Source organism: Tenrec ecaudatus, chromosome X, assembly GCF_050624435.1.
Source record: "Tenrec ecaudatus isolate mTenEca1 chromosome X, mTenEca1.hap1, whole genome shotgun sequence".
In the NCBI taxonomy this organism is placed as follows: Eukaryota; Metazoa; Chordata; class Mammalia; order Afrosoricida; family Tenrecidae; genus Tenrec; species Tenrec ecaudatus.
Window position 1 is genome coordinate 2,892,340 of NC_134548.1, and position 12,077 is coordinate 2,904,416.

Here is a 12,077-nt window from a genome sequence, read left to right on the forward strand (position 1 = left end):
TAACACAAACCAAACTCAGGTGCAAAGGCAATGAGGACAGAAAGATATAGTGAACTACAAGTCTCCCCGTGTCTCTATACCCTGTTTATGTTGAGTAGAGCAACTGAGTGCACTAGGATGAACACATCCTGGAATGCATGCAGCTCCTGCAAAACAGAAAGACTGGTATTCAAAATGTGATCTTCTGGTTTGCATCCCAAAAGATAAACTATTGATACAGTGCAGCATCCCATGATGTGCACCACCCCTCCATGGTTTCTGAGGGCGTAATTAGTGCCTGGAGCATGGAACATGTACTTCTCTGTGGAGCACCTGGTGGGAGTACCCTGTAGATCCGTTCCAGGATCCCACGTTGTCTCAGAAAAAATAAAATACACCAAACTCAGCGAGATTGCATCTGTTCCACCTCCTTGCCAGCCTGCAGGACACATCAAGATGGATCCCTAGTTGCCTCCCGGCTGAACTTGACCGGTTCTCAATCGATGAGTCGCGACCCCTTTAGTGGTTGAACGATCCTTTCACAGGGGTTCCCTAAGACTATTGGAAAACACATATTTCTGAAGGTCTTAGCAACAGAGACACCGCTCCTCTATTCGTCCCCTGGGTTGTCTGTCCACATGCACATACGCCCACATACTAGTGCCAGGTGTGAAGACAGTTACCCATGCTACACCATGCTTCAAGACCAAATGCCATCTATTTGTAATTAGAAGTAATTATTTCACATAGCATGATTACGTATTGTTTTGTGATTAATGGCTATCCTTTAATTATGTTCCATTTGTGAAATGAAATTTCTATGTGTCTGATGTTTACATTATGATTCATACACTAACAAAATTACCATTATGATGTAGTAAGAAACATTATTTTATGGTTGGGCGTCATCCCAGTAGAAGGAACTGTTTATATGATCGCGATATTTGGAAGGTTGAGAACCAATGCTATGCATCATAGGCTCCCGGGCTTATTGTTATCACTCCATGACCCCTTCCCTGGAACACAGAAAGAATATGCACACTCTTGCTGACAACTGAAAACTTATTTCCCGTAGCTTATGATGCAGGTTAAAGTATCACAAAATCTTTCTCCCATTATACAAAGAATAATTGCAAACTATGTAAGGATTCAACAAACATAAATTCATTCTTCCCTACTATCCCTTGGTAGAAAGATAAACTTAGGGGACTGCCTGCAGGTCAGTGGTTCTCAACCTTCTTGATGCCATGACCCTTTAACAGAGTTCCTCGTGTTGTGGTGACACCAACCATCAAATTATTTTCATTGTTACTAACTTAATGTAATCCGCTACTGTTCTGCATCATAATGTGAATATCTGATAGTCGGGATGTATTTTCATTGTTACAAATTGAACACAATGAAGCAGAGTGATTAATCACAAACAATATGTAATTATGTACTGTGAAATATTTACGTGTTTTCCGATGGTCTGAGGCCACCCCTGTGAAAGGATTGTTTGACCCCCACAGGGGTCGCGCCCCACAGGTTGAGAACCACTTGTGTAGGGGATGACTGTATCTGTCTGTTGGCATTGGGGCAAAGTCTTTGTCATGATTCCACATTTGGCGTCCTGACATTCCGCCTCCTGTTCCCTCAGAATATGTGTTGAGTCCAAAATATTTACAGAGAGTCTGAGACTTCTCACATGAACAATCCGGTCCAAATAAGAAGCAAACGAGTTCAGGCTGAACTGTTGCAGCTGGACAACACCACCACACCGTGCACACAGTCTTGTTGCACCAGTTTGAAGAAATCCTCAAAAAGAGCAAGTTAAGGCCAAGCGTCAATAGACTCTGGCTGCCTCCAAACACAGAGACTGTGTGCATCGTGACCAATGAAGGATAGCGATGAGAAGAAGGGGCATTCCAAAACACTTCGTCATTGCACAGTTACGTTGGAGCAAAAAGTTTGGGAACACAACAAGGAAATAGTGGATGATTTCTAATCGTCACAGGTGTGCCAAAAGGACAAGCATATGTGTCTTGAAAGAAATGTGACCCGATTGCTGCTTACAGGCCTAGATGATGGGGCTCCAATTGACATACATTGGACCTGTTTTGGGGAGAGATCAGTCCCTGGAGAAGGACAGAGAGACTAAAGAAGTCCCTTGACGTGATGGAATGAAGGGGTGACTGCATCATTGGCCTCAAACTTACAAACAGTCATGAGGATGGAAACGGAGTGTGCAGGCTTTCCTTCTGTCACTCATAGGGTCCCAGTGCATCGGAGGTGACTCAATGACACAGAACAACAGCAACGTTGCAATCACTGATTTCACACTGTTCTCTGTGAGATAACGGGGCTGTGCACATCCCTCCACGGTGATCAGAGGGCAGGCATGGGAGCTTTAACCCACCTGTGATCAGCGCAAATGGGCTGTGTGATTCCGCTGTCAGCTCTAGTCTACAACAAAGCAGGTGTGCACAACTGAAACTGCGATGCGATTCCATCATTTAGCACAGGGCTATATTATTTACAACTACTGGATTGAACGGAAGGTGAGGAACGTCAATGGGCACTGACTTAGATGCTTGCTTGTTGGGACGTAAAACTTTAAGACCCCTGACATTGTTCTTTTGAGACCCAGGCACCCATGAGTTCCTTCCTTATACTTTGCTATTGCACTTATATCTTCAGAGATCTCTTCTCTTGAGGGTGTGGAGCATCAAGCAGGAAGTTGTCCTGAGAGCTGATTGTTCTTTCACTGGGGTGAGAATGAAGTGCAAACTCACTCACCACTCATGTATCTAAAATTTATATATGTCTCTGATTCACCTTAGAAAAATCATTGTCACTTTATGTCAGGGAACGTTATCAATCACCCTGCTGGGCATCACTTCCATTACCCTAAAGACATTGCTGTCTTAGAGAGACTATATTCGGCATCGTAGAAATGTCCCTTTGAGTCTCCAAGGAATCTACAGCCTAGGTATATTTGATTGTATATATATATATATGGTAATGCATACATATAGATAGAGTGTTAGATAGATAGATAGATAGATAGATAGATAGATAGATAGATAGATAGATGGATAGATAGATAGATAGATAGATAGAAAATTTTATTGGGAGAACTCTTATGCCTCTTATAAGAATCCATACATCAATTGTATCAAGCACTTTTGTACATGTGTCGCCGCCACCGTTTTCAAAACATTGTATCAGACTTGAGCGCCTGCTATCAGCTCCTCTTTTTTCCCAACTTTTCCCCTATCTCCAACCCTCGTGGGTCCATGATAAATTTAAAATTATTATTATTTTCACATCTTACACTGTCTGCTCTCTCCCCTCACCCATTTTTCAGTTGTTCACCTCCCACAGGGGTGGGGTGGGTTATACATCCATCCTTGTGATCGGCTGCCACTCTCCTTCACTTCTGCCCACACCTCACCCCTACCCTAATGGTATCGCTAGTCCCATGATTGTTCCTGAAGTTTTATCTGTCCAGGGTTCATTGTGCTGAGAGCTCTCATCTGTCCCAGTGCCTTCCTGGAAATAGTCAATCCCATATTTCCATGTGGGAGAAAATTGTGGTTTTGAACTGTCATCTTTCTGGATAACAGCCCAACACATAAGTTGTTACACCATTAGGGCTCTAAAATATATACAATTACATCACTACCAAACTACAGAAAATCCTATCCCATGCAAGCAGACAGAGAGAAAGCCCCACCACAAGTAGTTGAGATAAGGACAAAAGACAAGAGAGACAGCTGCTGCAGGAACCGTGAGTGCAGAAAGATACAGGGGTGATGAGCTCCGACGTCCTTATACCCTGTTGATGTTGAGTACAGCAACCAAGTGCACTCTGACGACTGCACCCTGTATGCACTCAGCCCATGCAACATAGGAAGACTTATGTTCAAGCTCTGAACTCCTGGTTTGTATATCGATACAAACACTGGCAACAGCCACCCTGTCCATCATAGGCAGTCATCCATCTCTGATATCTGAGGTCATAAATGTTGTTTGAAGCAGATAAATTCGTCCTTCCCTGTGGAGCACCTGGTGGGATTATTCTACAGATCTTGTGCTTATCTGCCCAGTACTTTCTTCAAAGCCCCACCTGGGATAAGGTGCTATGCAACGATGCAATAGGGTTCCCCAAATGACATCAGGAAATAACTGAAGTATCCCCTAGGAGCATTACTGAAACCAGGCGTCCTGGTACTTGGGAAGTTTGCCAAAGCCCAGCTTTGAACGGGATAATATTGGAGGAGATAAAGAGGGAGACCAGTACCCCCAAAAGTGGATGCCCATTTCTGCTCAGTGTGCAACCTCAAACCATGTCATGAATAATTAATGTTCAGTAAGCCTGAAAGAGAAATCAATGCCACAATGAATGGCTTTACGGAGAGATGTTTATTTGAACGCATTGTACAGAAATTTACACGTGTCTTTGAACAATGGGTTTCAGTTGGTTGGAAGGAAAGGGGCTGGTCTCTTCTCGACAAGGGAGGTTCCTGAATTTCTTGGAGAGTTTGCTAGGTCGTGGAATCCAGGTTGCACTAAATCGAGAAGGAGGCCAAGGCCAGACCTTCAATTCCAAAAACATGGTGCCGTCCTGCCATCCTTTATTGAGGGGGGTCAGCATCCAGTCTGCGGGAATCTTTCTTTCAATGCCTTCTACAAGTCAGGTGTGAAGCAAGTGAGGGTGGACTTGGGTGAGGGTGATATCTGATGCATCCTGAAATCTTCACATCTGAAGGCGACTTTATCACAGAGAAGATTCGTGATCCTCGTGTACCTCAAGAAGAAATCACTTAGGCATAGGGAACATGAACGCTTTACATATGGGGTAAGGCACCCACAGCTGGACGTTTTGGATTGACAAGATAGCATGAAGGAGATGATGGAATCAGCTGTCCATTTGGATGAGGATGGCATGCAATGATCTGTTAGTACCTCTGTGGTTACAGAATTCCACAGAATTGACCCCGTTGGGCATCAGGATCACCATCAAATTATCCATGACAGGGAGGAGAGCTTCCAAGTCCAGCTTTCCTTGGGGGCCCACGTAGCAATGCAGTGGGACAGGGAGCTCCAAGAACTTGCACAAAGGGGGGGTGTGCTGCAGCAGCTCCTGCAGAACATCCCAGGACACGGGGTTTCCACATAACATCAAGGTGACCAGCTGGGAGCAGCGGCCCAGTGCATTCTGCAAGGCCCTGAGGTCAGGGTCTTGGATCCCACAGCCAGCTAAGTTCAGGTGCATAAGGGTGGTGGAGACAATCTCTAGCAGACCCGGAAGGAATGCATAACTTGAGCTAGGCCTGAATACACCACAAAATACCAGGGTCCTTAGGCGGCTGGTACAGGGGCATAAAGACAGGTAAGTCAAGTCCTCGTCCAAAAGCACACAATCAGTCAGGCTGAGGGTCAGCAAGGGAGATGGCAAGCGTGTGAGCAACCGGATGAGGCAGCCCCTGGGCAGGCAGGCAGAGTCCAGGAAGAGGTGCTGGAGCTGATGCAGATTGAGGAGCTGAGAGGTGAATTGGGCAAGGAGTTGCTCCATGTTGCAGTCTTTGCCGAAGTCCTTGCAACCCAAGATGACTCCAGAGAGAAAGAGGGTCTGCAGTTGACCCATCTGCGCCAAGTAAGGAGCAAACCAGTTGAGGCTGTGCAGGTCCCATTTGCCATGAATTTCCACCTCGTGGACACAGTCCAGCTGCACCATCTTCAGGATTTCCCCAAGAATGTGAAGTTGTAGGAGAGGTCCAAGAAACGCCACCTTCCTGCAGCACAACGTTGGCAGGGCCTTCTTCTGCTTGACCCTTTCAATCAGGAAGGTGAGCAGTACATCTGAGGTAGCTTCCTCAAACCACAGGTCTGTGAGCATCTCCACGGAGGTCAGGGGCTGGTGCTTCCCTCCTGATCTGGAATGGGGTCCTTTTTCCATCTGAATTCTGCGGGGTGTGTCTTCAGGCTCTTCTGATGACATCACAGAGTCAGTAGATGGGGCTCCAGCCCATTCATTCCAGAAGTTGGTGCCAGTGTGCAGCTGTAAATCCAACACTTTCAGTTTGCATCTCCTGTGCTGAGCATTCTGGGCACGCAGGATGTCAAGGCCATCGAGTGCAGCCTTTAAGATGAGCTCTCGAAACACACAATCCTCCAACAGAGCCCCAAGTGGGAGCTTTGTGAAGGGCCAGTAGTGCACCATGGCCTTCACCACCTCACTGTGTCCCTTGGCAACGGCTGCCATGAACAAGGGAGGGAAGAACTGTGTGGGCAGCCACTCAAGAGCGGCAATGGCTGAGGCCTCATTCTGCAACACGCCCTGGATGGCCATGTCCTGGAGCCTGGGTGGGTTCCTGCTGCTCATGATGATCAGTCTGCTCCAAGAGGAATCCTCACCTGTGGATGGGAAAACAGGTCTGCTCAGATCTCAAGGAGAGCCACTCTGTGGACCCCGCCATCCGACAATCTTATCATTCTCCCATGTTCGCCTCAGAACCATTTACAAGTAGAGGGCTTTCATGTTAATGATACATATTTCACGCACAGTGGCAGGGACTGAGAAGACTCAGATTTCATTCCTGACTCTTACCCTTGAGAGACAGTGGCTGACGAATCCAAGCTGGGCAACTCAGATGACAGGCTTCTTCTTCAAAAGACGTTGAGACTGACAACTCCCAGAGAAGCAGGAGGGATGGCAAGATTCTGTCTCAAGTTCCCAAACCTTCAGGTCAGAAGACTGGCTTAGGAGAGAACAAAGATCATTAGCTTTCAGAGAGTCCTTTTAAATCATAGGACCACCCCCCACAAAGACGCTATCTTCACCCTCATGGGTTGATCGCAGTAGGGCTCAGCATGGAATTTTGGCTTTTTGAAATCTGCTCAACCAGGCTGATGCCATCAGAACTGACCAACCCCTGAGAATCCAGCCCCAGCCCTGTTGACACAAGCCCTCAGCCATCTCTGTGCACACTGTGCGTAGGGGAACATGGAAATCTTTGAGAAGTGTGTTAGTAGATTAGAGTGGATTTAGCAATTGTTTCCAGAAAAGGTTGTATCACCAATATTCTCATATGTGCAGTATAGTTTTTCCTTTGCATTTTCATGTGGGTAGCTCATTTCCCAAAGCAAAACCTTACACCCACTGACTCTCTTCTGACTTTGAGAAACCTTATGGAAGCGAAATGCCTCTTTGGGTTCCTAAGGACTGGCAATCATTGCAAGAGAGCCTGGACTCATCCATCATCACCGATCAGATTTGAGCTGCTGATCTGACGGTGAGCAACCCAAAGCCCAACAAAATATGCCACCGAGATTGCATCCCTCTCGAACACAGTAGGGATTCGTGGACCCCACTGGGTGTCTATGCAGCATTGCTCTCTGGAGAAGAGTCCAGCACGTTCTCTTAGATTTCAAGGGAGATTATGAGAGTAGCGTCACCAACTGGGGGTCTTAAAACCCCCAAGATGAGCTGTCTTATTGTTCATTTGTATACAATCCAAATCCTGGACCTCAGCTCATGGATAGGTTCCTCTCCCTGTGTGTTCTGGCCCAGTTCCTTGGCTTCTTGCAAAATGTCTAGGCTTGACTTGCCTAGGGATCACTGCGTCTCTGAACATCAGCCTTAATGAGCTCAGGAGCTTCACCAAGCAGGGGCTGCAGGTCTACAGAGGCACCCAGATCCAAGTCACCTGTCTTGCTGCAGACAGATCCTGCTTCTCTCTGCCAACTGTTCTCCAATCGCTAGCTGGGTGAAAGGTTCTGAATTCACACCTCAGGAACCTCTGCTTATATCAATCTGGTAAAGATTAAGAAAGGATTAAGGATTGCTATCCTACACAGAATCCTTTCACTCTGGACCAGCTTCCTAAAGGATCCCATCTTGCAGATCCAATCAAAGATACCACAGTTTAATGTAATAAAGGAAATAAACTGAATCCAGTGTCATTTCATGCTATACCCCCTCATGGCTATACTGTAGAACATGTTACAACTGCTCTCTAGTCCACTCAAGGTTACACATCACAAGCTTGTACTTTTCTTGGCCCTCGTGTGAGCCGTCTTCTTAGGAAAACAGAAAAGTTACTCATACACTTGCTGGTCATTGAAACCTTTTGTGGTAAAGCTGAAATAAAGTATCAAAACCTTACTGTCACTGTCCCTGTCCATGAATGGCAGCCACATAGAACAGAGTAAACTGCTCCTACGTGTTTCCCATGCTGTAATTCTGAATGGGAACAGAAAGCTCCATGTATCTCCCATATATAAAGTACAGGCATCTCTTTTGCAATGAATGCGCATTCCCATTTAACCTCAGTGGGCAGAATGACCTGCTTTGGTTAACGCTGCTGTATGTCTTTCTGGGAGCAGACTGTCATCGGTGTGAACTGCAGAGTCTGGTGGTTTTGAAGCCTCCAACTCTTGATTGATGGAGGAATAAGCCCACACTGGAGCCCAGCTCCCAAACTGACATCCTTACATAGCTGCCACGCTACGGAGCACCTCTACCCAGCAAGATGAGAACATAATGGACCATTGCACAAAGACAAGAAATTAAGACACATCAAGTCCCTGAATAAGTTCTGAGGTGTGAAGGGGATTGAGGGTGAGCAGGACACCTTAATCTGTTTACCCTTCTTATATGGAGTAGAGGAAACACACCCATATATTCAAAACACAATATCAAATGCACTTACTTCATATAGGCCTCCAGAGGGCAAAGCTAGGAACCCCGTTATCGACCCCTAGTTCCCTCACCACTTCACTCCTCAGAACCACTTAGAGAATTTTCTTCTTACTCCCTTCTTCAGCTCTCAGTTCCAGAGGCTGACAAGGCTCACATTTCATTCTTGGACTCTTACCCGTAATCAAGCGGATCCCGTGGAAGATGAATCCAAGATGGCAGGTCAATGGCAGCCAAATTCTTCAAGTGTGTTGAGACTCACAACGTCCTGAGAACCAGGAAGGATGACACGATTCTGTCCTAAGTCCCCAAACCTTCAGGTCAGAGGAAGGGTCCAGGTCCAGAACAAAGCTACCTGGCTCTCAGAGAGACCTTTTAAATCATGAGGCCACACCCACAAGGTAGCTCCCTTCCCCCTCATTGGCTGTTCACAGTAAGTCTCAGCTTGGAATTGATGGCATTTTATGAAATCCCATCAACAAGGATGATGCCATTGTAAAGAACCAGGCCCTGAGAATCTGGTCGCGGCCTTGTTAATACAAACTCCCAGCCATCACACCTTCCGCACTGTTTTTGAGACAACATAGTAAACTTTGAGGAGTGGGTTAGCTGCTGAGAGTGGATTAAGCAATTGGTTGCCGAAAAGCCTCTAGCGCCCAGAATCTCACATTTGCCATAGGGTTTTATCCATGTGGATATCCATCCGTGTAATTTATTTCCCAAGGTACAACATTACTTGAATTCTGTGCCTCTTCCAACCTACAGCTAAATATGGGAAAGAATTGAAGTGCCTCTTTAGCTTCCTAATGACTGTCGATCTCTCCAGGAGTAGAGGCCTCATCAAGTCCCTCAGATTGGCTGACAGCTTTGAACCAGTGACTTGGTGGTAAGCACCCCAGTGCATTACCAAACACGCGACCTCAATTGCGTCTCCCTAGAGCACAGTAGGGATTATTAGATCACACTGTCCCTGCATCAAGGATTGACTTTTGGAAAGAGCCCTCTGCATTCTCGTCTCAAGTGCTCTGATGGGAGAAACATCACCAATTAGGGTTCTTAAAACGACCAACGTTAATGGTCCCTCTGTTTAGGTAGCTGGAATCCAAATCTAGGGCATCACCTGCAGGAGAAGACTCTCCCTGTGTGCTCTGGGGTGTCTTCCTTTTCTGTTTGCAACATCTCTGCGCTGAACCTCCCTTGGCGAGCACTGTGTGTTTGGGTCTCAGACTTAACTAGGGCCTAAGAAGTTCGCCAGGCGGGAACCGCAGGTCCGGAGAAGCTCCCTGGTCTAGGTCTCCTTTCTTCTGCTATTCAGTTAAACACTTATCAATAGTACTATCCCGGCTTTCCTCTGGTTGCTCTATGCTTCATATGCTTTGGGCGCCCTCTGGTTTTAATAGTTCCAGGTCTGGGTGTATGAGGTCAGAGGAAGCATGAGGTAGCATTTGATAGCTTTTGTTTTCTGACCCACCCGCTTCTCTCATTCTGTTAACTTTAGAATTAGTCCATTGACCTTGGGTGAGGTTATTGATATGTATATTCCAGAAATTTTGCCTTATGTTTGCACATGTTGTGTGAGGGTGTGTAAGTGTATTGTGTTAAGCTTCCTTGTTTCATGTATAACATTTTTGCGTGGGGTGTGGCTCTCCGTGTGTGTGTGTGTGTGTGTGTTGGTGCTTGGGAGGAAATGCTGGCTTCAGACTTGTGTGTGGTTGTCACTGATATTTTTCTCACAGTATATCATTGAGTGCTTTTTGTGGTGGTGGTGTTGTATTTTGATTTCATTTCTTCTTGATTGTGAATTTTATTTCTCCCTCTTATTAGATCAATATGTGTTCCAGGAAACAGAATTATAATCTCTTTACAGAGAAAAGTACCAATCACATATGAGGGGAAATACAAGAATTCCCAGACTAGAAGTGCAGTTCTTTGCCCCATGGCTGTGCTGGGTTGGAATGGGCTTGACGGCCAAGAGTGAGGTTGGGGACAGTGACCCATCTTTGTGTTGAGAGATCAGGCTTCATCCAGCACAATTAGCCTTTGTAATAATCACTTATAACGGAATCCTGTCCGTAGTTCCCTCTACCTTTCCTTTCTCAGAACAGTCGTGGTCCTCAGCAGTTTCTCATTAAAAACCCATGGTTCGCTGAGAGATCCCAATTAATTCACTGCAGCACGTAGGATTTTAAGGGATTAAGGGTTTTGACGAGGATCCTTAATCATTTCACAGTGATAGAAGCAACACCAACCAGAAGTAATTGTCTTATGATGGTGTGTGAAGCCCAAATTCAGGGCATCTACCTGAGGAGAATGCCCTGTCTTCTTTTGGGTGTAGGACTGGTTCCCAGTATACTGATAGCATATGAGAGTGTGAACTGACCCTGAAATCTGACTGTATTTTAGCATCTGTCTTTGCCTGGGTCTAGGTAGATCACTGGGAAGAGATTGCCAATCCAGAGTCACACCCTGATCCACATCCCTTTCCTGGCTGCAGACAGCTATGTATTCCATCAGCAGGGTGTGCTGTCCTTGAATCCCATGAGAGATGAAAGTTCTGTTTAGCCACACCTCAGAGAAACTCGCTTCCTTTCTATTTCCTTGGGGTTGTGAAGGGATGAGTGCTTGGATATGCCAGACACAGCTGCCACATGGAGCTACTGACCTCCCATCTCCTTTCTTTCTGCAGGGAGATCAGGCTTCTCTCTGCTCACTTCTCTAAAATCACTTGGGAGTTAGAAGGATCAGGATCGACACCTCAAGAAACTCCCCCGACATCCACGTGACATAAATTGAGGAGATGCTAAGGAGTACTATCCCACCCTGATCCTTCTACTAAGGAATGTCTTCACACAGGATTCCATTATAACAGGTCCATTCATGGAAGCCACATTATTTCACAAAACAATAACACAAACCAAACTCAGGTGCAAAGGCAATGAGGACAGAAAAATATAGGGAATGACAAGCCTCCCCATATCTCTATACCCTGTTTATGCTGAGTAGAGCAACTGAATGCACTCGGATGAACACATCCTGGAATGCATGCAGCTCCTGCAAAACAGAAAGGCTGATGTTCAAACCGTGATCTTCTGGTTTGGACCCCAATAGATAAACCATTGATACAGTGAGCATCCCATGATGTGCACCACCCCTCCATGGTTTCTGAGGGCGTAATTAGTGCCTGGAGCATGGAACATGTACTTCTCTGTGGAGCACCTGGTGGGAGTACCCTGTAGATCCGTTCCAGGATCCCACGTTGTCTCATAAAAAATAAAATACACCAAACTCAGCGAGATTGCATCTGTTCCACCTCCTTGCCAACCTGCAGGACACATCAAGCCGGATCCCTAGTTGCCTCCCGGCTGAACTTGACCGGTTCTCAATCGATGAGTCTCGACCCCTTTAGTGGTTG

At 46.1% G+C, this 12,077-nt stretch overlaps 1 protein-coding gene across 1 annotated transcript; it reads right to left on the reverse strand.

Annotated features, from left to right (window-relative positions):
• Positions 1-4,882: 4,882 nt before the first annotated feature.
• LOC142434813 (melanoma antigen preferentially expressed in tumors-like) lies at positions 4,883-6,187 on the reverse strand. Its single transcript, XM_075539403.1, has one exon. The coding sequence runs from the start codon at positions 6,185-6,187 to the stop codon at positions 4,883-4,885; it is 1,305 nt and encodes a 434-aa protein (XP_075395518.1).
• Between the last annotated feature and the right edge of the window lie 5,890 nt (positions 6,188-12,077).

Coding starts and splice junctions, on each gene's coding strand:
- LOC142434813 (XM_075539403.1), bottom strand. CDS start 6,187: ATGGTGCACTACTGGCCCTTCACAAAGCTCCCACTTGGGGCTCTGTTG.